Below are 27,562 nucleotides of genomic sequence, written 5' to 3'. Positions count from 1 at the left end.
CTTGAGCATTTGATGATTTTCTAAGCATCAGGTTTTGGGGATTTGGTTTTTCCCTCTAGCGCGCTTTTAGGCTAACCAAAGACAGAGGCCATCTGCTGTTCTCTTTTCTCACCTCGCTGTACCACTTTCAGACGAGATACTTGTAAGCACCTCAGTACAAGTGTTGGTTGTTGATCAGATATGGTAGACGAAACTGAAGATTGGAAATTGCAATGGAACCTGTTAACCTAAAACTCATTCTCAATGTTGGATTTTGAGGTAAGCCGTGATCTCTTCTGACTTTGCTCTAATATACCCTTCCCCTTAAAAGTGAAATACACAGAGGGTACCGTAGTTGAGAATTTTGTAGAAGTAGTATTATAGAACTGTTATTAATATTGTTTTAACCTGCCGATTGGAAAGGTTAGAACCATCATGCAAATTTGCTTTGTACCTTTATGATAGGGAATGGCATCAACCTCGTCTTAGATCTCAAAAACAGTGGAAAGACTTTCAGCTAGGCACCAGGAGATCCTGATTCTAGTCCCAGCTGGATCGTTAAGTTAGGCAGGTGACTTTAGGAAAGATCTTGAAGCTCATTGAGTCTTGTTTTGCCATCTCTATGGGTAAAGTGTCTGACCAGACGATCCCGTAGGATTCTCTTCCCACTCTGAAAATCCCGCTGTCCTTATCCTGTCAACGGGCTTCCCAGGTGACTCAGTGCTAAAGAATCCTCCTGCCAGTGCAGTAGATGGGGCAAAGGGGGTTCGATCCCTGGGTCAGGAAGATCCCCTGGAGTAGGAAATGGCAACCCACTCCAGTATTCTTGCCTGGGAAGCCCTGAGGACAGTGGAGGCTGGTGGACTACAGTCCACGGCATCACAAAGTCGGGCACAACTGACCACACAGGCATGCATGTGTTATATCAACAGCTTCGGCCCCTGAACATCCCTGAATGTCTGCACACAGCCAGCACCTGCCAGGACCCAGCCAGGATGTCAGTGGCTCCTGAGCTGATCACAGAACAGAGGATCAGAGGGTGCCCCCCCCCCAGTCGCTCCTTTCCCGACTCTGCCCCGCTGCGGGGTTACAGCTCCAGGTGGCACTGTGAGCTGTAAGCCACGTTTGCCCCCTGAGATCATGTGTGACTATTGATCGGCCAAAATTCATATCAGAGAGGCTGTACCTTGCATCTCCTCTGGCACGTCCTCATCTGTTTTCTTGACTGAAATCGTAAAAGCCTCTGGCGTCTGAATGAGTGATGACACCCATCCACGATATTTACTGGGTCCCTATTAAGTGCCAGGTAGCACGCAGAGGGCTGGAGTGAAATGTGAGGGGTGTCTGATCTCCCTCTAAACCTCGACCCCCCCCCCCTTTCAGGCAGATTGGCATCCTTGTTCACATTTCTCCCGCCTAAAAGGCTTTCTCTGAAATCATTTCCTCCTTAGGAACTTCTGAGCCAAACTTTGCAGTTTATTTATTTATATTTTTAAATTTCCACCAAGGGAAATTTGGCTCCCGTGTCCCTGCTGTTGGAAAAAAAGAATTTTATGAAGTGTTAAAATGTTTTCCCATGTCTGTGGTCGTCATCACTGTTGTGCATCCTTGGGAAGAAGGTTCCCCAGGACTGCCTTAGTGGCTCTCCAGGTTTTCTGCTTCTCCTCTAAATTACACAGATGGCTGTATTTGCCAGTGTTGTCAGAGCTGCAAATGAAAGTTTCATTTAAAAAAAAAAAACCTCTTGGCTCTAGGGGATAAAATATCCAGACAGTATCTTTTGTAATAACTTCCCAGTCAAGGATGAGCACAGTTTTCTGTTTCATAGGACAGCAAAGCAGATAGCAGAAGGTTCTAGAAACTTGCCAGAACTGAGTTGAGCCTTTTTGGTACTGCCTCCGTCTGTCTGTCTGTCTTTCTATGCATGCTCGGTCATGTCCGACTTTGTGACCCCCATGTAGCCCGCCAGGCTCCTCTGTTCACAGGCAAGAATGCTGTAATGGGTTGCCATTTTCCTTCTTCAGGGGTTCTTCCCTGACCCAGGGATAGAACCCAGGTCTCCTGCGTCAGCAGGTGGATTCTTAACCACTGTACCACCTGAGAAGCCTTACCTCTACCTATATATATGGTTGGTTAAGTAATACACTATGATATTGGCATTTCTTTTAAAATGTAAGGGTAGCAAAAGATGAGAGAGAAGTTAAGTGTTACACTCTGGAACAATGAAGAATTTTAGAGGGCTAGATTTTAAGAATTATCATACAAATGTTGTGTGAAATACAGAAGTTCAGGAAATATTATGTATAACTCTCAGGCACTAAGGATGAAAGCCTTTCCCCCATTGATCCGAGCCCAGTTGCAGGATCTGGGAAAGAAACCACTGCCCAGGACAAGGGGGAGGGGAAGAGGAGGAGAAACAGGGGTGCTCCTGTGAGGAAACAGTCTTTGAGCTACTTTGGAAAGAATCACATGTTTAAAAGAAATATCTTTTACTAAAGAACTTTTAAAGCCACAGGACCTTCACATTAGATCTGAGGGAAAGTGAGGGGCCAGGAAAGTACCCTGAAGGCCATGCAACTTTCCGTGCAACTGAGAAGGGAGTGCAGGTTAGTGTGTGCTCAAAGAAAGGACACCGTCCCGTGAGGCTGGTGAGAGCATGGCCACAGATGGTGGGAGAGCGCTGTTGGAGGGGCCAGGCGGCTCAGGTGGGCCTGCCCCGCTCGAGCAGGCCGGCATGTGAACTGAGAAGCCATCTGTCCCTTCGCAAGAAGTTTGCGGGTCTCTGTGTGGTGGGACGGCAGGGGTAGGAAGGATGCATGGGGCCAACTGGTCCACCACTGTTGACCGAGGGATTCAAACCAGGGGAGGTTTCTGTAGGCTGCGCGGCTGCTGAGAGGTGGAGCCGCAGCCTCAGCCACGCAGGCTCACCACCGCTCCCCACCTTCCCAGGGTGCCCCAAAGCCCTCTGCCACTCCTAGACTCCTGAAAGCTCTCACCCAGCCCTGCCTTGAGCTTTTCCGGCTGAGGCATTTATTCAACAACAGTGATAAACAGAAGTAGGACAGATTTTCTTAATAGATGAGAGCACGTACTGAGGACGCACAAGAGGGATCAGTTGCAGTCTGGCAGACAGGTGAGCAGGGGCCCTCTTTCCAGACTCTGAGACTCTTTCTTGGTGTCTTTTATATCCGAAAGGGCTCAATGCAATTTCTTGCCCCATCATTGTTCGGTCGCTCAGTCATGTCTGACTCTTTGCCACCCCATGGACCACAGCACGCCAGGCCTCCCTGTCCATCACCAACTCCTGGAGTTTGCTAAAACTCATGTCCATTGAGTCAGTGGTGCCATCCAACCATCTCATCCTTTGTCGTCCCCTTCTCCTCCTGCCTTCAATCTTTCCCAGCAACAGAGGCTTTTCTAATGACTTAGAAAGAACTAATGACTTAGTTCTTCACATCAGGTCGCTGAAGTATTAGAGCTTCAGCTTCAGCATCAGTCCTTCTCAAATCCATACATGCCTACTGGAAAACCATAGTTTGGACTGGTTAGATCTTTGTCGGCAAAGTAATGTATCTGCTTTTTTAATATGCTGTCTAGGTTTGTCAGAGCTTTTCTTCAAAGGAGCAAGCATCTTTTAATTTCATGGCTGAAGTTACTGTCCACGGTGATTTTGGAGCCCAAGAAAATAAAGTCTGTCACTATTTCCATTGTTTCCCCATCTATTTGCCATGAAATGATGGGACCAAATGCCATGATCTTTGTTGGTTGAATGTTGAGTTTCAAGCCAGCTTTGTCACTCTCCTTCACTTTCATCAGGAGGCTCTTTAGTTCTTCACTCTCTGCCACAAGGGTGGTGTCATCTGCATATCTGAGGTTATTGATATTTCTCCCGGCAATCTTGATTCCAACTTGTGCTTCCTCCAGCCCAGCATTTCTCATGATGTACTCTGCATAGAAGTTCAATAAGCAGGGTGACAATATACAGCCTTGACGTACTCCTTTCCCAATTTGGAACCAGTCTATCGTTCCATGTCCAGTTCTAACTGTTGTTTCTTGACCTGAGTACAGGTTTCTCATCAGGCAGGTGGTCTGGTATTCCCATCTCTTTAAGAATCTTCCACATCATATTGTGATCCTCACAGCTAAAGGCTTGAGCATAGTAAATGAAGCAGAAGTACATGTTTTCCTGGGATTCTCTTGCTTTTTCTGTGATCCAGCAGATGTTGGCAATTTGATCTCTGGTTCCTCTGCCTTTTCTAAATCCAGCTTGAACATCTGGATGCTTTTGGTTCACATACTGTTGAAGCCTGGCTTGGAGAATTTTGAGCATTACTTTGCTAGCGTGTGAGATGAGTGCAGTTGTGTGGTAGTTTGAGCATTCTTTGGCACTGCCTTTCTTTGGGATTGGAATGAAAACTGACCTTTTCCAGTCCTGTGGCCACTGCTGAGTTTTCCAAATTTGCTGGCACATTGAGTGCAGCACTTTCACAGCATCATCTTTCAAGATTGGAAATAGCTGGAATCCAGATCAGCTGGAATTCCCTCACCTCCAGTAGGTTTGTCCTCGTAGTGATGCTTCTTAAGGCCTGTTTGACGTTGGACTCCAGGATGTCTGGCTCTAGGTGAGTGATCACACTATCGTGGTTATCTGGGTCATGAAGTTCTTTTTTGTATGGTTCTTCTGTGTATGCTTGCCACCTCTTCTTAATATCTCCTGTTTCTATTAGGTTCATATATTTCTGTCCTTTATTATACATAAACGCAAATATTTGGCTTCTTTGTATTAGAAAATTCTGCTTACTTAAAGCTTTTCTCCGGCTGTTGTTAAAGTCATTTCCGCCTCTTTTGACGTTTTTTGCCACCTCCTTTCCAGCAATTTACATACTGGGCTTCCTTATAGGCTGTGAGGACCAGCAGCATCCTTGGCGTTTTTTGTCTTTGGTGCCTTGTAAAAGGTCTAGCGCTCCCCAGTGTTCATAAGACTTGGGCTCATAGTAGAGATCCACGTACAAATGGTTATAAATGCATGATGTGAAGTGGCCCAGACACTATTTCCATTCCCAGCTTTACCACTTGCCAAGTACGTGACTGGTAATGACACCTCTCTGTGAATCTCAGTTTCTTTGTCAGTGAAACAGGCATAATGATAACTCTTGCCTCAGAGAGTTATGATTGTTCATCGCTCAGTCATATCCAACTCTTTGCAACCCCATGGACTGCAGCACACCAGGCTTCTCTATACTTCACCGTCTCCCAGAGTCTGCTCAGACTCAGGTCCATTGAGTCGATGATGCCATCCAACCACCTCATCCTCCGTCGCCCCCTTCTCTTCCTGCCCTCAGTCTTTACCAGCATCGGAGTCTTTGCCAGCGAGTCGGCTCCTCACATCAGGTGGCCAAAGCTTTGGAGCTTCAGCTTCAGCATCAAGTCCTTCCAGTGAATATTCAGGCTTGATTTCCTTTAGGATGGACTGGTTTGGTCTCCTTGCTGTCCAAGAGACTCTCAAGAGTCTTCTCCAACACTGCAGTTTGAAAGCATCAATTCTTTTGTGCTCAGCCTTCTCTATGGTCCAACTCTCACATCCATACATGACTACTAGAAAAACCATAGCATTCAATACATGGAGAGCTGTTGGGAAATTTTAATGAGATAATATTTTTAAATCAGAGATTCTCAAACTTTTATTATGTGTGAGTATGATCTGGAGACCTTAGAAAAGAGCATCTGGACTGGTGGTTGCCAGAGGCAGAGGGTGGAGGTGCAGCAAAGTGGTGAAGGCAGTCCGAAGGAACAAACTTCTGGTTATAAATAATTCCCAGGGATGAAATGTACAGCATGGTAGCGATAGTTAACAATACTGTAATGCATACTTGAAAGGTGCTAAGACAGTAAATCTTAAATATTTTTCATCACAAGAAAAAAATATGGTACCCAGGTGAGATGATGGATGTTAAGTAACCTTGGGGTAATCATTTCACAATATCTACCTATAGTAAATCATTATGTGGTATACCTTAAATTTACACAATGTCAATTATATCTCAGTAAAACTGGGAGAATGTTTTTCAGAAGAATAATTTGCTGGACCCCACCCCTAGAGTTTCTAATCAGTAAGTGTAGGGGCTCCTTGCATTTTAATAAGTTTTCAAGTGATGCTTATGGTACTGGTCCAGGATCCACATTTTGAAAACCACTGTTTAAAATCAAGTGTAGTGTCTGCCCAATTAAGTCTAAGTAAGTAGAAATAGCCAACAACTGTTGCCTGATTTTCCTGGCACCACTCATGGAGTTGATGGTGACCCAGAGGAAAGCAGGGTCACTATTTTGAAGGTCGCAAAGAAGAAGGGACACCCGGAAACTGTATCTCTCCCCTTCCTGATGAATGATAGACAAGCCAACTGCTGACAGAGGGGCTACTTTGATGAATCTGTAGGCATCTTTCTGTGATTCATGATGGAAACTGCAAACGTAGATGGCTCAGATTCAGAGCACCGGCCATTACATCCTTCAAGCCTTTTCTCATTGATCAGGAATGGCAGGATTTAAACACGTGATGACCAGCTGTTGACATGGGATAGAGAAAGAATCTGAAAAACACTTAGTGGGCAGAGAATTGTAATGAAACTTGGTGATAGCACTTAAAAATTCAGATGCTCTTTATCTTTTTCCCACTGCTAAGAATCTCTTATAAAGATATTTACGTAAGAATGTGCCAGAAAATAGGTTTGAGGGTGTCCACTGCAGCCTTGTTAATTATGCACATAAGGCTAGATTTCCAAACACGACCCTGTGGAATTCTCCAGGCAAGAATACTGGAAGTGGGTTGCCATTCCCTTCTCCAGGGGATCTTCCCAATCCAGGGATCGAATGCAGGTCTCCTGCATTGCAGGCAGGTTCTTTACCATCTGAGCCACCAGGGAAGCTCAGAGATAGCACACTGTATATAATAGCACTTCTATGTAAGTTTAAAAAGGTTGCACATAGAAAAATACACAGTGTGTACTCTGCATATAACATTTTCTCAGGAGAGATAGGCTCTTAACAGTAGTTTAAAGAGAGACACGGAACGTGCTGAACAGCACAGAGAGCTCAGCCGCATGCTCTGTGATGACCTAGAGGAGAGGGATGGAGGGAGGTTCCACGCATATACAAGCAGGAGGCTGTATGTGTATACACATAATTGATTCACTTTGTCATACAGCGGAAACTAACACAATGCTATAAAGCAATTATCCTCCAGTTTAAAAATATAAGTACAGAAATAAAAAGAGACACTGGGTGGGAAGTAGTCAGGATGGGAAGATAGACTCTGACTTCAATTTATTCCTTTTTTCATATATACATATATTACTTTCATTTAGTCCAAAGGGATAATCTAGACAGGGTGATTTATTGGATCTTAAAAAGCCTAATGAGTGCTATATATTGTAAGGGACCATTAAAATTATAATAGTCTCATGGATTTTTCTTAGGTTACTTCCCTGAATCTTCGAATAGATGCATTAAATAAAGGCATCTACAGGTCTCTGAAATGTAGTGGGATTTATACAAAGCTTAAAAAGTCACTGTCCAGTATCCTAGCATTTATTTGAAGAGTGTCACCATTTCCTGCTTGCTTAAAATTTGCTTAAAGGACCCTTTTCTTTTTCCTTTTTCCTTTTTTTTTTTTTTTTTTTTTTACAGTTTGATCAGCATGTGTTTCTTCCTAGCCCCATCCCATTCCCCCTCAAAATCAGATTTTTTTACCTCATCCAGACAGGAAGTTCAGAACCGTGGCACCTGCTGGTGATGTTTTGGCCGCAGGTGGCTCAGATGGTAAAGAATCTGCCTACAGAGCAGGAGACGTAAGAGACATGAGTTTGATCCCTGGGTCAGGCGGATCCCCTGGAGAGGGAAATGGCAACCCACTCCAGTGTTCCTGCCTGGGAAATCCCACGGACAGAGGAGCCTGGCAGGCTACGGTCCAGAGGGTCGCAGAGAGTCACACATGACTGAAGTGGCCTAGCATGCACCCACGTTGCAGAAGCCCCAGGTTTGATCCCTGGGTCGGGAAGATCCCCGGAATAAGGGAATGGCAACCCACGCTGGTATTCTTGCCTGGAGAATTCCATGGACTACAGTCCATGGGGTCATGAAGTGTGGGACACGACTGAGCGACTAACCCTTTCACTTTTTAACAAGGCTGTCATGGATTTCACAGGGTTACACAGCATGATTCCTTTGACTTGTCTCAAGACAGAACCCCAGAAGGCCGTTTTTCCTCCTCGACTTGAAATTCCAGCCCATGCCTCCTTAATGTATGGGTTTGGCCGAGTTAATTCTGTTTCCTGGGCTTCCCGCCAGACTGACTGGCTCCTGAGCTGAGGACCCAGAACCAGAGCAAGGGCACAGGAATCTCTGGGAGCCGCTCTAGCAGCCTCCCCTGTTGTGTTCGACACTAACTGCTCCTCCCTCTGGCTTTGTCTCGCTCCTCTGGGCATCCCAGAAGCCCTGGATCACTTACTCCTTCTCTGTTCTAATTCTTCAATCCACCAAGGCTCATCCATCCCACCCCAGCTTTTAGTATTTAATTACAGCACGGATGAGCCAGGGTGGGGAAACTCCCCTCTTTCACTGGTTACATGCCTTTGAAAATCTCTCAGAGCCATTCACAGAGAATCTGGGAAAATGTTGGCTCTTAAAGGGAAATAAAATTTCCTCTGAACCCCACAGAGTTTAAGGTTCTATCAGGAACCTAGATAAGTTTTAAGAACAAACATTCTTCCTGGAAGATTTGTTTGAGGTGCTCTATGTAAGCAGGCTGACTGCCTGTGAGGACTTCATCAATTTCTCCAGGTATCTGCCTTTCCTAGTGGCTCAGTCAAAATCCGCTCGCAGTGCAGGAGAGCTGAGTTTGATCCCTGGGTTGGGAACATCCCCTGGAGAAGGGAATGGCAACTCGCTCCAGTATTCTTGCCTGCAGAATTCCATGGACAGAGGAGCCTGGCAAGCTACAGTCCATGGGGCCCCAAGAGTCAGACACAGACAGCGATTAAATCACCACCACCAAATGGATGGTGGTGTCACAGCTGTTTGGCGGGAACAGAAGATGCAGGAGGTTCAGAGACTCAGACCTAAGCTCAGGAGGATGTGGAGGAGGTCTGTGTTTGTTCTCAGGAGGAGCTAAACCTTCCTCTTTGACTGCTTCCAATGCTTTTCTGTCCAGAGCTCAAAAATCAGGAACCTGGGGCGGCCCAGAAGTCTGGTGCCTGGCTCCTTCCCCAAAAGCGTATTGGAGTGGGATCTGTTCCTGGGTGTTTACCCAGAATGCCCTGTTCTGAGCTTGTCTTTTCTGAGAAGACTGAAGTCAAGTGCTTCTCAAGAGAATCTGTAAAGTTCTCTCTCATGTAAGAAGTCTGTTCTGAAGTCAACAGATGTCCAAACAGTTTGAAGTGGGGGAGAAATACCGGAAAAATGTATTAAATTACTTAGTTGTAGGATTTTTTTGAAGTTCTGAGGAATTTATACACATACAGGTACATGTTATGTATATTAGAGAATGAACAGTCACTCACTAGTAGGCTGTTCAGTTCTCTTATACACTCAACATGCACGCCTATGTGCATAAATTCTTCAGAATTAAAAAAAAAACCCTAACAAGTATGTGTGCCTGTTACGTGTATAAGAGAATGAATAATCACTAGTAAGGTGTTCTGTTGGGCTTCCCAGTGGCACAGCAGCAAAGACTTCACCCGCCAGTGCAGGACTTGCAAGAGACGTGGGTTCGATCACTGAGGCAGGAGGATGCCCCGGAGTAGGAAATAGCAACCCACTCCAATGTTCTTGTCCGGAAAATCCGTGGAGAGAGGAGCCTGGCGGGGCTACAGTCCAGGGGATTGCAAAAAGCCAGACACCACTGAGTGCGCGCGCGCGCACACACACACACACACACACACACACACACACACACACACCCCACACCACACACACACAACACACACACACACACACGGTGTTCAGTTAATTAAACGTAGAGGCCGTTAGGCTGAGGAAACTCTCAGGCCATGGTGGCCTAAGGATGCAAACCAAACCCTCCGCCTGCAAATGCCTCAAGGTTAAGACAGAAACCCGAGGGCAGCCTCTCGCAAATAAGCAGCCGGGGTCCGAGCGCCAGCGAGTCAGCAGTGTCCTTGCTCAGCCTCTGCCTGCTCCCGGTGAGTGCCCCCACCCCGCCCCGTCTCCACCAGTGGAGCACTCCTGGCCACTTCCGGTTCCCTGCTGCTCGGTTGGAATCCGCTTTTGCTGAAATAAACTTCACCAAGTTTAGTATACTTCAGTTTATCCTTTCGCAAGAGGTTTCTTCAAAGGGCGATGAGCCATTTCCTCTCCTCATCCGGCCCTTATGTTCCTTTACACCTGCCAGATGTATCCTCCGGGACTCGACTGTCACCCCTGAAGATGGATGTTCAGGCATCCTTTTGACAAAAATCAGTCTCTCTTATTCTTTTATTGAGGATAATTGCTTTAGGGTTAGATCCCTGGGTCAGCAGGATCCCGTGGAGCAGGAAACGGTACCCAACTCCAGTATTTTTGCCCGGAAGATTCCATGGGCAGAGGAGCCTGATGGGCTGCAGAGAGCCTGACACCACTGAGCATGCACACACGTAACTGCCTTACAGTGTTGTGTTCGTTTCTGCTGTACAAGGAAGTGAATCATTTCTATGTACCCCAAATATGCGCTCCCTCTTGGACTTCCTTCCTGCCCCCATCCCCCGCTCCAGGTCACCGCAGAGCCCCGAGCTGAGCTCCCGGCGCTCCGCGGCAGCTTCCCACTAGCTAGCTTCTTCGCGTGTGGCAGCGTATACATGTCAATCCTCCTGCCCCAGTGCATCTCACCCTCCCTTGCCCCTCTGTGTCCCCATCATCTGTTCTCTGCGTCTGTATCTATTCCTGCCCTGCAGACAGGCTCCTCTGTACCATTTTTCTAGATTTCACATATATGCATTATAATAATATATCACATATATGTTTTTCCCTCTCTGACATACTTCACTCTGTATGACAGACTCTGGTCCATCCACATCCACCACAAATGACCCCACTTCATTTCCTTTTATGGCCGTCACTTTTAATTTGTCAGACACGACTGAGCGACTGAACTGAACTAACTGAATAGGTAGAAACCCATGGCATCACCGACTCGATGGACGTGAGCTTGAGCAAGCTCCAGGAGTTGGTGATGTACAGAGAAGTCTGGCGTGCTGCCGTCCATGGGGCCGCAGAGAGTCAGACACGACAGAGCTGCTGAACTAGACTGAATACATAGAATGGGAGGGGGGATTTGCAAAGAATGAAGAGTACATACTAACTCTCATACTGAGAGCTCTTTCTATTGATAATGCTTCCAGAATGCTGAAGTATTCTAACCGCTGTAAGCTGGTGTGGGGCCTCCAGCCACCACTCTGCAGACCCCTGGGTGGTGACGGCCCCGTGGAGGTTGACGTGACTTTATTCTGCTCACAGCTCAACTTCTGCAGGCTGTCTTTGTGAACGCAGCCCAGCACCATCTTGTGTACTATTTCTCTCAGCACTGAAGTAGAGTGTTGAAGATCCCATGTTAGCAACTACTTGTAGTTTTGCCTTGTATAGAATATGTAGTGTAAATCATTCTGGGGAAGCGGTGAGTGGTAGTCGAATTCACCAGCTTGCTCTTTGGTGTGTCCTGCTGGAGACAATGACTGAATGATCTTTCCCTGGGACATCAATCCTAGCAGTCGTCCTGATTTATGATTTTAAAAATACGCTGTCTTGGAATCCCATCCATGAGGGCATACTCTTTGAGACAGTGTTTCCCTAATGAGGATGAATTTACGCCAAGCCTAGCATTCTTCTGAGTCCTTTCGTGCACTTTTCATTTGAAAGACACATCTGGTTCAGGGGTAGTCTGCACCGAAATGAGAGGAGTCAGCTGGACCTCAGAAATACTGTGCGATTTATTTTTTAAACCTAAGCCAGGTTACCCAGTTTGGGGATTTTGGTTTTGAGGTTTCTTTAACTTGTTAATGTGTGGGGCGGGGTAGGGAGTATAAAACTTAATAAGAAATAAAGATAATCATTTTAGTTAATGTGCTATTGGACAGAATACAATTAATTACATGAACTTGAAAATGGCCCAGAAAATTCAAGATAAATCTCTGAATTCTGACTTTTGTTCCTGCACCTCTGATGTGTGTTAATGTTTTCGCTCCATGTGGATGACCTTCCGGTATTTCAGATTCAGCCTGTCCAGAAGTCAACTCCTGATCTCCTTTTGCAGACCTCCACTGTGCTCATCCTCTTGGTCTCTGGTGTACTTTCCAAGCTTGAGTCATTCTGTTCTCTCTTCTCTCCAGCCTTATAGCAGGTCAGCCACTGTGTCCTATTGACTCCTTGCAACTCTCTCCACCCAGTGCCCTGTGTTAATCGAAGCCTTCATCATCTCTCCCCAACAAATCCTACTTGATGGTGCCTCCTCTGGCTCTGGCTTATAACATACACAGTCCCTCCTGAGTCATTCTCACCCAGATTCAGCCCCATCCCCACCAGCTACTTTCACACAAAGCCCTTTCACAGCTCCATGCCCACCTTTGAACCAGCTGCCCCTGCCTTCTCTACTGGGCAAGCCATTGATTCATCATTTAAGACTTAGCAGATGTGGCCTTCTTTGGGGATGTTCCACCTGATTCCCACCTAACCGAGTTAGTTTCTGTGTCCCTATCAGTTCAGTTCAGTTGCTCAGTTGTGTCCGACTCTTTGCATCCCCATGAATTGCAGCCCGCCAGGCCTCCCTGTCTATCACCAACTCCCGGAGTTCACTCAAACTCATGTCCATCGAGTCAGTGATGCCATCCAGCCATCTCATCCTGTCGTCCCCTTCTCCTCCTGCCCCCAATCCCTCCCAGCATCAGAGTCTTTTCCAATGAGTCAACTCTTCGCATGAGGTGGCCAAAGTACTGGAGTTTCAGCTTCAGCATCATTCCTTCCAAGAACACCCAGGGCTGATCTCCTTTAGAATGGACTGGTAGCTGTCATCAGTACTGCTCTTGTGTAGGGTAATTACCTGCTTGTCTTTATTTCTCCCTAGAGAGAGTGATCTCTTCAAGGGCATGAGCTTTGTCTTAATCGTGTGTTTCTAACAATCAGTCAAATGCTTGGTCATTCGGAGGATCTTCTATGTTTGCTGAATGAATGAATGAATTGAACTTATGCCCTGGGATGTGGTAATATCATGTTCTAAATAATTGAGGCACTTCACCTCAAACAGTGAATATCTTCAAGAGTACTGGGCTTCAGTAGATACCGGGGCGTCTGTTTTTACCCTTGAACCTGTGCAATCTTTGTTCTATGTGCCTTGCCTTCTGTACGCCTCCACGTGCATTAATGATCCCTCTTTCCTGCCACTCCACACACATATGTGTGACTCACAATTTTCACTGTTGTGTATCCCCTCTATTAACAGCCTTCCCTGACTGGTGGCAGAATGTTGACTTTCACCCCCTAGATACTCAGTCTCAACCCGTCCTGTGCTTTGTCCTCAGGCCTGGTGTCAGGACACCCACCATTCAGGACACCGTCAACTAACCATGATGCTGGTTAGAGTTCTACTATTAAAAGCAATGGAACCCTTTACTCCCTAACAATCCCACGATCACCACCCCAGACAGATAATCTCATCAGACGGTGAATCCCACTGTGGCCTTTTGGGCTGGCCGCTCTCTGTTGCCTGTGCAGCAGGCAGATTGAAGCCCCAGATTCTTGCAGCCTCCCCACAGACAAAGCAACAGGAAACCTAGGTGGCGGGAGCCAAACCAGTTCTCCACCAGCCACGCAGTTGAGCGGAGCCCTGGGGGTGGGTGGTCAGGGGAAAGTCAGCACTGGGGGTGGCTTGGTGGGACTGGCCTGGCAGTGTTCCTTCCTCTACGTGAGGCAGGCTAGGGGAACTGAGTGTACTCCAGGTGGGGGAGAGCTTAGCTGGCCACAGATCCTCCTGCTCCAAGTAAGCGCAACAAATTCATCAGGTGACCAGAGGATGAAGTTTGATAAGGAGGTTCGGAGTTGGGATTCCCTTGAGGCAGAAGACAGTCCACGGGAGAGCCCCTGTGAAAATCGCCCACAGAGTGAGAAGTAGTTGCTCGTTAATATTAGAAGATATTTACCATGTAGTAGGGCTTCCTGCCAATGCAGGAGACATGAGAGACGCAGGTTCGATCCCTGGGTCGGGAAGATCCCCTGGAGGAAGGCATGGCAACCCACTCCAGTAATCTTGGCTTAGAAAATCCCCATGGATAGAGGAGCCTGGTGGGCTGCAGTTCATAGGGTCATGAAGAGTCGGCCATGACTGCAGCGACTTGGCCAGCACCGTGTCGTCAGTGAAGGAAATCCACTTTCTTCCTCTCCTCCATCACACACTTGTTTGTTTTGTGGGCTCACTTTTGAAATTGGGGCACCAGGTGCTGCTCTTCTGCGGGCATTATTCTATTTCTCTTTGACATTCTTTGGACACCTGGAAGATTTGGAAGAGCTTTGATGTCCTTTTTTATAATAGAGCCGTGGGAAATCACTTAAGAAAGATTTATGTTAAGTAGAGCGTTAGCATCCATAAGAAGCTCATTTTACCTGTGCTTTCCTAACATTTCCTAAATGTTTAGAAGTTCAGGTTTAATCATACAGTTCATTCAGTGCCACGATTTCCTTAATCCCGTGCTTAGTAGATTGATAACTGCTTGAGCAAAATTAAATCTGCAGTCGGTTGGCCCCACCTCTGAACTGCACTGCTAAGAGTCCTTTCCTTTCCCTGGAGAGCTTTGTTCACCACCCCTCAGCACTGACGTGGACATAGGACCTCGCCTGGGAGCCACAGAAGTGCTACGTTAAGTCAAAGTGATAGAAGTAGGACTTCAAGGTGTTGGGAGCCTGAGCGGGGAGGGGAGCGTTATGAAAGTGAAAACAGAGTCACCGAGAATGGTCCGTGGCCGTGCTGAAACCATGGAGGGCACCGTATGGTGTTGTGTTAAGACCTGCATGCAGTGTGCTGCTGGTTGGGTGAGAGCCTCGGTCTGTCTTGAAGTGGAGGTGATGGCTCCTGTTTACTGCCGGAGGGCTGGAGGGCTGGCTGCAGTGGGTGCCACAGGGGAGAAAGGGGGACCAATGAGTAAAAATGGCCTTGAGACCACTACTCACTGCCCCGCCTTGGAACTTGGACACGGTAATGTCTTCAGAGGGCGGCCACAGGGCCCTTGAGATGGAGGCCAGCAGAGGGAAAGGTGGATGTTTGGCTCTTGCCTGGTCAGCCACTCCACCCCGGCTTCACTGCTCAGCCCCCACCCCAGGCGCTCCTGGATCTGTAGATCTGTGTCTGTATGCCACCACCAGTGCCTGGATATCTATAGATCTGCGTCGACAGATCCACCAAGGCATGTTTTTAGACACGAGCTAAAGAAGGCTTGGGTGCCAAAGTCCGTGCCCTTTCCCCAGCCGTATTTAGAACTTGTGTTAACCTAAAGTTGTGGAGACAGACTTGAAGGGAGACCTCCCCAACCTTGCTAACATGTAAGTACGAAAAGGCACAAATTGGATGGATATGGATGATGTCATTTCTACTGTGACATCACCTATAGACTCTGAGTGCCTTTGCTTTGCTTCCCTGGAGTGATCACAACATAAATTACTTGTCTTGTTTGACTTCCTTGTTCACCAAAGTTGAGCAGATTGTGGCCGTTTTCAACGCTTCTACCAGACAAAAAGCTTGGGACCATTTCTCGAAAGCTCAGCGCAAGAACATAGACATTTGGCGAAAGCACTCTGAGGTTGGTGATTTTATTATTACTTTCTAACCACCGTCACACAGCTGGATTGGCAGGGAAGAGTGTGGCTGCAGCCATGATGGTTTCTGTTACAGCGGGCAGTCCACCGGCCCGGGTCCTGTCTCACTGTCAGCCCCACATCCAGCTCAGATTGTTCCCCTGGTCCATAAAAGCAGCTGACCTGATGCCTGGAGAACGGAGAGCTTTTCTTTCCTGCAGAGAAAAGCATCTCTCCCATTCATAGTAAAGAGCCCTCGGCGTAATCATCGTGCCGAAAAAAGTGTAATGTAAAATAGAAAACTGGTCTTTACTGCGGCACCATGGTTACCATTTGCCCCTTGGCTAGAAATGGCAAGTGCGCCTTTCATCCGCATCTTCTCATCTTAGGCAGTGCTGTAGTCACCTGTGCCAGCCGATGAGTCCCGTCAGATCCCTCCCCAGAGCAGATGTCCCCAGGTAGTGAATGTCCCAGCTAGCACTGTCCACCTTTCTACATCAGTGCATGTGTGAAGTGTGAGTATCTACCCCAAGGCAAGAGCTCAGACCTCGACCTTCCCTGCCACCTAAAAGAACCAGAATGTGTCATGAGTCATTGCTCGTCCAGCTGTTATTTTTAACCCTGCAGTGTAGTGTACGCTTTGAACCTGTAATTTGAAAGTAAGTATACTGTCTTTGTTTGCTTCTTCTTCTTTTTTTTTTAATTTAACGAGAGAATGTCTTTCATTTGGATGCTTCTCCATCTCTAGCATGTTAATATTAAAGCTCTCTAAATGATAACCCCCTCTTTCCATATCCCAAACTTATAGAAGGTAAGGTTTATTTATTTAATGATTTTGGCTCACACTTGGAAAATAAGTGTTTTATGTAGAGTTTGAGGAACCACAGAGTGCTGGGGAATCAATCATCTGGGTAGCATTTTAAGTGCCCATTAACTAATGCTAAATTACAGCTGAATACCAATGGCGCTAGCTGTAGCATCCACATGCATACCAAATGAATTCTTTATTATCACTGTTATTATGGTGAATACTGAATGACTTCACAATAATGGGACACTTAAAACGCTAGTGCAATTTATTATGAAGAAGGACATTTTTTATTTTGTTCACAAATTCGGAGAATGTGGCCAGTGACTGATACAATTCTGTTCCTCTGCCCAGGATGATGGATAAGGAGGAGGTGGGGTTTCTCTTCAGTGTTGGGGAGAGGGGGCCAGAAACCCAACAGGAACTCATCTCAGGCTCTCGCAGACACTGACTCAGGACCCATGTCAGGGTTGATTTTCAGGAGGAAAGAGTCCCGGAAATCAATGATGAACTATCCAAGATGGGTGTTCTGAAACACTCATTGGAATCCATAAAGCACAATTCAGATGTGGGAATGATCTGCCTATGAATTGTTTACTTTTTTGGCTTCGCATAAAACCAGACCTACTAGGAGAAATGTTAAAAGAAGGGCAGGTGGCTTGACTCTAAATAAATCCAGACCTACCAAATCTGGCATTGGTACGTGAGTGTCAGCAACTCACTGATGCATCAGGCTTCCTGCCATGTCTGATCCTGCTCCCCTAGCCCTGCCGCCTCCCCCTGTGCAGGGCCATCCTCTTCTTTGCTGAACAGGACACGCAAAGCGTTCCGGCTTTGTCCCAAGGAACCCTGCTTGCTTCACTCCCTCCTGGGAGGCAGAAACGGAAGCAGTCCAGAGAGATGCTCCTGGAAAGGGTCTTTGTGTCTCCCTGCCACTCCCACTGCCTCTCTTGATATACCAGGAAATAGAATTCTGAATTACCTTTGATTTTCTCTCCTCCATGTCGCCTAACTGATTAAATACCAGTTGGCAGTTTAACATTGTGGATGATTTCTCAGTTGCATATAAGCTTGATAATTGGCTTGATTTTCTCCACGTTCCCGTGAACAGCATCTGTTAATTATCGGCAACACCTTTACAGATTTATTAGAGTGTACTAGTGATTTACTGCTGAACCAGGGGCACCCTGTGGAAACACCCACAGCTTTTTGTTCCCCCTTCAGTTTTTTTTTTCCTTTCCATCACCCTTCCCCATGAGAACAGCTACTGTATGACAGTTTGTCATTAATTGTAAAGACTAAACAACAGACCCTTTCAGCCTCCTTTATTCTTTCCACCTGAAGTTTCTTTGTTTTGAGTATTTTCAGGCCACCTCCTGGGGAAAGGGGGCTCCTTGTCAGTGGAAAGATTAGCTGTCCACAATCTAAAAACCTCCCCACTAATCACATGTGACATCCGCCTGCGAGCTCCGATGGTGTTATTTAAGACGGAATTGGAACCTCTCTCTGCTGGGTGGCACGGTCAAATAAGGGAACGCTGCCTTCATCCTTGTGCCGCTCAGGACTGCCCTGTGACGGGTGGTCCTGTCCCAGGGATGTCCCTTCTACCTCTCCCTCTCTCTGTCTTAGGTGACTTCCCTGTTTCTGCAGTAGTGGTTCCTGGGGTTCAGAGCTGATCGTGCGAGTGTGATTGGCGAAACATAATTCCCCATCCATCGTGCTTCAGTTACAATCTGTGCACTATGGAGAGAGGAGAATTGAGAGAACCTATAACAGAATAATACAGACACATCCATCCATTGAAAGGGCACTTTGTGTTTAAAGTCATGCCATTAATACATTAGTGTTGTGATTTAGTTTTATTGTGAGTCATACATTTATTTATTATAAAGTGAAATTATATTAACTGTTTGACTTTTATTTAGAGACTTTGGTTTAAATGGGGAGAAAAACAATAATGCAACCCTGCTCTTGTTTTTTTCCCCCTTTGAGGCCAGAACATGTAAGAGAACAGAATAGATAAGAATTTATAAATATATATTATCCAGCTTGATGCAAAATAGTAGTATACTAATTTAATATAAACCATTACAGTATCCTGATTTTTAGGCACAGTAGTAAACAATTTATTATGTAATTCTTTATATTTGAAAATGAATTTTAACATAACACTTTTCCATTCAAACAGCCTTGTATTACTACTGTCTCGTTTATGTGTGAGTAGACTGAGACTCAAAGAAATTAAATGCCTTGATTACAGTCACTTCTCTGAGAAACAGAGAAAAATACAGTCCTTAGATCTTAAAGGGATCCTAAAGCAACCATTGCATCACAAACAATAAACCCCTGTGATAATGTGAAACACCAGAAAAGAAGGCATCTGCTTTTATTTTGTCCTGGAACACCTTTGGATATCTGAAGTGTGTGTGCGTGTGTGTGTGTGTGTGTGAGAGAGAGAGAGAGAGAGAGAGATCACATGTGGGCACATACATTCAGGGACACTATTATGCATGGACTTAATTTTCAACTTAATGAACCAATCCCACATGATGCTAGGAATGTCACATTAACTTGTTTATTAACTTGTTTATCCTCAAAACTCTTATTGTCACACTATCTCAGTGAGTGAATTGACCCTAAGAAAGATGAAATATACCTAAAATGACCCCCGTAGTTCAGTGGTAGATGAGGCCTTTTCAAAAAATTCTCCTGTGTGCATTCCTAATCACTAGCTGAGTCCCTCCATTGTGCCATTCCTGGTAATAGACATTTCTGTGGGAGCCTCAAAACAGCCCTGCCAGGGTGGATGTTATTGCCCCCATTTTTACCAAAGAGGAAATTAAGACTCAAGAGATTGAATATCTTGCAAACGACCCCTTGACTCACCTTTGGTGAGCAGGGATTTCTCGCGAATCAAATCCCTTGGTCTGTCCGCACCCCAGACCCCGCAGAACTCCCCTCTGGGTTAGGTGGGGCAGTGTTTGGGAGGTGAAGACATGTCTGTGTCAGTCTTAATCCCCCGAGAGACCACTGAGAAAGCAATGTCATGTGTCTGAGACTCTGACGCCCGTGGGTCCTCTGCTTCCAGGAACTTCGGAATGCTCAGAGTGAGCAGCTTATGGGCATCCGTCGCGAAGAAGAGATGGAAATGTCAGACGATGAGACCTGTGACAGCCCCACTAAAAAAATGAGAGTCGATGAATCAGGTAACGCTGATCACCTCCACACCCTTGTGAGCTACCATAATGATCTTCCTAATCTCAGCTGGGGCGTACATACCGGCAGGTGGTCACATCACTCACTCTTATTTGAGTTACGCTAAACTTCTCTTCTTTGAGTGACTCTGCCTTTTATTAATAGAACTTGAAATTCCTTCTTGGAAACATAATGATTTAAATTGTCCCAGTCGTTCCTTATCTGCATGAGTCTGGGCCTGTTAAGACTTTATTTTTCGGGGACATTTGTCTGTTCCCATAAAAATCCTCTTCCAGAGTGTGGCAGCCACTGCCGATGCTGAAATACAGATAAAATTTGGTTTCAGTCAGTGTACTTCTTTCATGGAAAATGTTTAATCCCTAAAGAAGGTTTCTAGCCTCCAAAGCAACATGCTTGGAGAATTAGATTTTTTTCCAATAAATTTTAGTTCCTAACCTGTGATCAAAGGGATGGCCCTATTTGGTACCAAGAAAGGGGCATCAGTCCTTGAGTTGTAAAAAGGAGAGAGGCTTAGAGAGAATCTTGCTTTATATGCTCTGACTAATCTGAGATGCCGACTTAAAACTCTTTTTCTCAAATTGTGTGTAATTCCCTTGGTGTTGTATCAATAAAAGCACGCAGGGGAAATGCTCACTCAGAGGTAGGAGACACCCAGGGAGACTGCTTGTCTGAGGGGAGGAGTGTTGCCTGAAGGGGCTGGGAATAACCACCATTGCCACCAAAAAGGGAATAAAACAGTCCCCTCTCCCAGGCCTTTTAACAGAAGGACTCAGGTGACCAGGAACAATGGATTTTTATGAATTTGTTAGTAGAGGCCAAAATCAGGATTACAAAATGATCAGGTCATCAGGAGTTCAAAGTTGTCAGTTAGACTGCTTCCGTGCCTTGGCCGCTGTCCGTGGTGCTGCTGCGAATGCAGGATACGTGTATCTTTTTGAATTAGAGTTTGTCCAGGTGAATGCCTAGCAGTGGGATTGCTGGATCATATGGTCATTCTATTTTTAGTTTCTTGAGGGACTTCCAGGCTGTTCTCTACAGCGGTTGTTCCAACTTATATTCCCACCAACAGTGTCGGGGTGTTCCCTTTTCTCCATACCCTCTCCAGTGTTTATTATTTGTAAACTTTTTTAATGATGGCTGTTCTGATCGGTGTTTTGGTTTGCATTTCTCTAATAGTTAGCGATACTGAGCATCTTTTCATGTTCCTGCTTGCCATGTGTATGTCTTCTTTGGAAAAATGTCTATTAAGGTCTTCTGTCTATTTTTAAATAGGGTTGGTTGTTTTCTGTTGTTGTTTATTTGTATGAGCTATTTGTATATTTTGGAGATTAAGCCTTTGCCAGTCACATCTTATTTTCTTACAGTCCGTAGATTGTCTTTTCATTTTTTTTTTTTATGGTTTCCTTTACTGTGCAAAACCTTATAAGTTTGATTAGGTCCCATGTGTTAATTTTTTAATTTCTATTGCCTTGGGAGACTGACCTAAGAAAATATTGGTATGATTTATGTCAGAGAATGATTTTCCTATTTTCTAGAAGTTCTATGTTGTCATGTCTTATGTTTAAGTCTTTAAACCATTTTGAGTTTATTTTTGTGCATGACATGGGCGTGTGTTCTAACGTCATTGATTTACATGCAGTTGTACAGCTTGCTCAGCACCATCTGATGAAGATATTTTTTCCCCATTGTATAGTCTTAGTTCCTTTGAAAGAGATTAATTGACCGTAGGTGTGGATTTATTTCTGGACTCTGTTCTGTTCCATTGATCAATATGTCTGTTGTTGTACAGATAACCACACTGTTTTGATTACTGCAGCTTTGTGGTATTGTCTGAAGTCTGGGAGAGTTATGCCTCCTGGAGACAACCTAAATGTCCATCGACACATGAATGAGTAAAGAGAATGTGGTGCATATACACAAGGGAATACCACTCAGCCATAAAAAAGAGTGAAATAATGCCATTTGCAGCAACGTGGATGCAGCTAGAGACTATCATACTGAGTGAAGTAAGTCAGAGAAAGATAAAGACCACACAATCTCATTTATGTATGGAATCTAAGATACGGCACAAATGGACCTATCTGCACAACAGAAATAGACTCACAGACACAGAGAATAGCCTTGTTGTTGCCAAAGGGGAGCGGGGGTGAAGGAGCGGGATAGACTAGGAATTCGGGATTGGTAGATGTAAGCTATTACATTTAGACCGGATAAACAGCAAGGTCCTGCTGTACAGCACAGGCAACTATAATATATCCAGTCTTCTGGGATCCATAATGGAAAAGAATGTATGTGTATAACTGAATCACAGCAGAGAGTGGCACGGCAATGTAAATCAACTATACTTACATTTTTTTAACTAATGAATTTTAAAAAAATTTTTATAAGCTATCAGAACGCTCTGTTTCTGCAGTGCTTTAGGAGAGAATAAGATGATCACAAGAAAAAGCTCCTGCACAGGAGCATACAGAGGGGAGTTTCGTTGCCTTAGAGCAGTGGTTCCTGAAAACATTGTTCCCCAGCCCAGCGATATTAGCATCCCCTAGGAACTTATTCAAAATGTAAACTTCTTGGGTCCTACTCAGGACTTACTGAATCATCAACTCCAAGGGATGGGGGAGGAGGGTTGTGAGATCCAAAAATCTGTGATTTTAAAAAGCCCTGTGGGGAATCCTCATGCAGGCTCAAATTTGAGAGCCAGGCCTTAGAAAATTTCCCTTTCATCCTCAAATTCCATTCATTTAAATCTTTCAAAGCCTAGCGTAAAAGCAGGCACCACAGCGCTGTGTTTTGAAGCCATATATCTTTTGTCTGGAAAATGAACCAAACACTTCTGAGTCAATGTAATGTCTCTTATTAAACTGATGTCACATTTCTCAGGACTGCTCGATTATTGGGGTTGGATTTGCTTATGTGAGGAAAGCACCTTCCGCAGAGCATTTCTGTTCTGCACACTTTCATATATCAGAAGAAGAGAGTGAGTTTGGGTGTAATTTTTCTTAAATTCAACGAGCTCTTCCAATAAATAAGTAATTTTTTTCTCAAAAAAAGGCTTTCATCATTTTTGAAGTTTCTAGATGTGGGGCAAGTTTGCACAAAACCTGGATCCTTAACATCCTTATAAGGTAGGTGGGGAAGAAAAGACTAGGCTCAATCAGGAATTCTGATTGAAACTGTAAGTTTTTTTTCTTTTTTGAGAGGTGGTGACATTTCTTTTTAAACAACCTACCAATTTCTCAAGTAAGAAATATGTATAATTTCATACCCTGCTCAGGAGCAGACAAGAATAATAATAAGCCACAGAGAAAATCTTACAGACTGTGGTAGCAAGCATGTACCTATAGAATGACCTGCAATCTCTGCTCGAGAAGAATCCGCAAGATACCAAGGACCTCTCTTCTCAGTCAGGACCAAAGATGCTCCCAGGAGGTTTGACCGAAGAGCCCTTCCCAGACCGCTATGACTCTTTTTTTTCCCCCAGGCATCTCATAAGAGCCTGAAATAAGACCTGAGCTTGCAAAACGTTCTCCAGGCTTGTTCCTTGGGTCAGCAGAATTAATGAACTCAACCAGTACATGATCCGCACCAGGTGCCAAGAGCAGAGATGAAAGAACCAGAGAGCAAATGCCAGGCCCTGAGGAGTTTGGAGTCTTTCTTGTGCTTTTCCAAACGAGATGGACCAGAGAACGTGGCATGTGGTTTATGAGCGAACTGCAGGACTGATGAGATGGAAGGGAAAGCCACCCTTGTTCCACCGGGCCCTCAAGACCCTGCCAAAAGGCAGGTGGTGGTTCTCTCAGCCCAGCCTATTCAGGGGACACAGCCTGAGAGCAGGAATCCCTTTGATCTTTGGCCAAGCCTCAGACAAAAGATCCCTGTGAACTGCTGAAAGTGGCTCAGGTTCGGCTGCCTGCACTGCAGCCTGAGGGAAACGGGTCTTTCGGAAGCATCTCTTTAGGTAACAGGCCACTCATTTTTTTTTTTTTTTAATCTACAAATTTGCATGTCTAGTCACCTCTTAGCAGGCCTCTGAAGACAGCACTTTACTGCACTGACACGGAAGCTGCCAGACTCACAATAGAAGTAAGCTTCTGCATCTTTTCCAGTGATTCCAAACCTTTTTGACACCAGAGGCTGGATTCACGGAAGAGATTTTTTCCATGGACTAAGGGATAAGGGTATCGTTTCAGGATGATTCCAGCACATTGCATTTATTGTGTACTTTATACCTATTATTATTACATCAGCTCCACCTCAGGTCATCAGGCATCAGATCCCAGAGGTTGGGGTTCCCTGCTCTAAGGAATCCCCTGGCCCTTCCTCTTCTTCTGAAATCTTGAGATTTTCCCTCAGACCTTTCTGGCAGCAGCTGACCCAGAAATTCTTAGAAATGCCAGGAGGGGATCTCCTCCTGGGAGCCTCCTACCAGTCCTGCCTTCCCAGAACAAAAAACCAACCTCCACAGGTTTTATTTCTGATGGGGAGATAGAGAGAATGGACTTTGGTTTTTGGAAAAGGAAAGATTTCTATGATACCTTGAGTTTAATTTTTTCTTTTAATCAAAGTTTTTCAGGCCATCTCTGCTCTTCTGATTAAGAAGAATGCTTCCTTGTACTTTGGCTGTTTACCACTCCTGGTAATTTACAGTGTGTCTTTAGCCAGAGTTCGCCCAGACCAGCTGTCCCTTCCACTCTGGGCAGGCTGGTCACTGAGGCTCAGCAGGTGACTCTTAAAGAGGGAAAAGGGATTTGCTGGAGCCAAACTGAAATGCTGATGAAAATGAAAATGAGTTTTGTTATTACATTTGAAAATCAAGACAGACGTATCAAAGCATTCGTTCGGGAAGATTGGCATCCTGCTCCAAAACCCCTGAAGATAATTGCTGATAAAAATTCAGATGCATTGTTGCACAGTCTGCCTCCTGCTGCAATCAAGCCAAACTTTTAAAACCTAGTGTATTCCTACTTCCCTCTCTCTCTCCCGCCCACTCCCTCTCCCTCCCTCCCCGCAGCTTGCTTCTCCCTCAGCTTTCTCCTTCCTCCCTCCAGATTGGCAGGGGAGGGGGCGCAGGAGTGCGCTGGAAGGAAGGGAAGGAGAGAGGAAGTCTGTCCTAAATCCTAAGGCCTCCTTTGGCAGAACCTGATGAGCATCAGTGTTGAGAGAGTTCATGCATCTTGTGAAGCCCTCCCGACTAGCACATGACAAGTAACTCAGTGGCTGTTAACTCTGCCTCTTAATCATCCTTCAACACCTGGTCCTGGGCTTTTCACCAAGTAAGTGCTCAATAAAAGCGGGTTGACTTCAGTCGCATCACCTTCTTCTTCCTGTCTGTTTTGGATGGTGCCATCCCGTAAGTCAGAGGATGGTAGTCTTAAGAACACTTGCTCCGGTTAAATGGCAATGTCAGGCATGAAGTGGCGTGTTCAAACAGGGATGGTTGATTTCTCCACAATGTTCAGAACTTCTGCATGCCCAGAATTCCCATGCCACATGCTGAAGAGGCTATGACCCAGAGAGTTGAAACTCTAGTATTAACCTAATGGTCAGCAAGCGTTTGTCAGTCACCTTCTTGTGTTCAAGGCACTATGGACCCAGGGGTACCAGGAGAGTTTAGACACAGTCTGCCTTGCCCTCCAGGCTTAAGATACTTTTTGAAGAGAAATATGAACATTTTTTAAGTTAATAGAAATGCAGTGCCTGAAGCCAAATATGTTTCAAGCCATTAATTTAAATTCAGTATAAAACAAAATGAGCATCGCTTCCAGTGTGTGTACCTCACGCAGTATTTGGTGAGTATACATTACACGTTGAACACAGATTTGAGAAAAGTAAAACTAAAACAGCCCTTGCTTAACACACAACCCTTAAACCATTCCATAATGCACAGACACTCTTGGGTTTTAACTACACCTCATTTAAACTCGGAGTTCTTTGTAGGGACAAATACTCTTAATTATGAAGAGTGTTGTCCAGGTTGTCGATTTTCCACAGAGACTCAATCACAGCATAGGTACAGACTTCTTTTTAATTCCAGTAAGAAGTCAAACAAGGATTTTTGACAACTGAGTCAGATTAGGGACTCATAAATGGGTCAGCAGTATTCAGTATGTCTGAAGTTTCATTTACAGCCGGAAGTCAGGTTAAAAGATTAATAATCATAAAGCTCTCTCTGGCTGTCCCCGATCTCTTTGAACACCAGGACTGCCTTCATTTTTCTGATTCAGTTTATTTCCTGGAAGAAAGTGCTTTTGAGAGCCATGAAGGAGACCCAACAGAGATATTCCAATTAGACACCAGCCCCAGAGGCTCACCTAAGGTGTTTGTAGATTTCCCGTTTTCACATGTGATGGTAACCCAAAAGGGAAATAAGAATGGTGATGTGTGTCCATCAGTCGCCACCGAGTTAAACATGAGCATTTTATTACCACAGTTGAGTGTCTCCTGGGACCTCCAGGGCCAGACAAGAAGATGTGATCAGCTACAACCTACATGGATTCAAGATGAGGAAATCAGTCTTCAGAAGTGCGCTGAGCAGCCAGCTTTGCTCCTAATCTCTTGACATGGAGCTTCATTTGCAAGCAGTCCAGGCTTCTGCTCTGTTTCTTCCTTTGTATTTTAATCTTGCTAATCTTGCCAAAGGAAATCAAATCGATGTTTATTTGGGGCAGATTTTTCAGTTCCCTGGTGATTTCGTGTACAGCTGCAGTTCTTATCTCATGATGGATGTATTTCTGAGAAGTGTATAAATCATTCTTTACCTTTTATATGTAAGAGGTGTGCGTCGTGCGTGCTAAGTCGCTTCTGTTGTGTCCAATTCTGTGCGACCCCATGGACTGTAGCCCGCCAGGCTCCTCTGTCCATGGGATTCTGCAGGCAAGAATACTGGAGTGGGTTGCCATGCCCTCCTCCAGAGGATCTTCCTCACCCAGCTGTCAAACCCACATCTCTTCGGTCTCCTGCATTGGCAGGCGAGTTCTTTACCACTAGCACCACCTGGAAAGTCCCAACCCTGTGGTGGAGGGTTGCTTGTCACAGCAACACACCTGTCCCACCAAAGCGTGCTTATCTGTTGTGTAAATTCACATTTGGAGCTTAAACTCTCTTTAAGCCAAATCCCTTTATAATCTTGTTTTTCTGTAGCACACAACAATGCCGTATTCCCAACATCGCTCTCACATATGCACAAATTTTCCATAATCGTGTGTTTTGTGTCGAATCAGTTCATGTTGCTGAAATTGTGCTATGTCTCAGAGACCGTGGATTTTCCCTAATGCCTCAGCCACTTAGCTGTGTGGCCCCTGCAGAGAACTAGGCGAGCCCTGGCAGAGAGTCTCTGCCTATCCACGCCTGGCCCGCCTAGCTTGGAGCCCAGGGGGTTCTCTGCTTGGTTTCCTGGGTGACAGTCCAGCACGTGCTTCCAGCCCCGCTGCATTTGCTCCCTGAAGCCCTGGCTTCCTGCCTGGTGACAGGAGCCCCCAGAGTGTGGTGAAGGGCACCTGGGCGGATGGGCAGATGGCAGCTAGTGGAGAAAAGCGGGGAACTCATCAAGCAATGTTTAGAAAGGGAGAGGCGCAGAGACCTTGACCCAGAGGGAGTGTAGACAAGTGACCGGTGGGCAACTTGAGGTCACAGCACAGCTGCCCCTGACCCGCCTGTGGTACTCGGATGCCTTTCAGCTGCCAGGAGCACTGCGGTCTACATCACAGTTTATTGTGTTTCCTGGGCATTTCATTCTGATAA

At 45.5% G+C, this 27,562-nt stretch overlaps 1 protein-coding gene across 6 annotated transcripts in view; it reads left to right on the top strand.

Moving 5' to 3' along the window:
* ENOX1 (ecto-NOX disulfide-thiol exchanger 1) overlaps nt 1-27,562 on the top strand; it is a 658,121-nt gene that overhangs the window by 503,717 nt on the left and 126,842 nt on the right. For all 6 annotated transcript variants that reach the window (XM_027973532.3, XM_060394299.1, XM_042254658.2 and 3 more), the window contains 2 exons: nt 15,697-15,803; nt 19,695-19,812. In XM_027973532.3, coding sequence (XP_027829333.1) covers nt 15,697-15,803; nt 19,695-19,812 — 225 coding nt within the window. The remainder of the gene's footprint in view (nt 1-15,696; nt 15,804-19,694; nt 19,813-27,562) is intronic.

The sequence above is a fragment of the Ovis aries genome, chromosome 10, assembly GCF_016772045.2.
Source record: "Ovis aries strain OAR_USU_Benz2616 breed Rambouillet chromosome 10, ARS-UI_Ramb_v3.0, whole genome shotgun sequence".
Taxonomy (NCBI): Eukaryota; Metazoa; Chordata; class Mammalia; order Artiodactyla; family Bovidae; genus Ovis; species Ovis aries.
The sequence above is the reverse complement of the archived record's forward strand: the minus strand, read 5'-3'. Positions and strand labels throughout refer to the sequence as shown.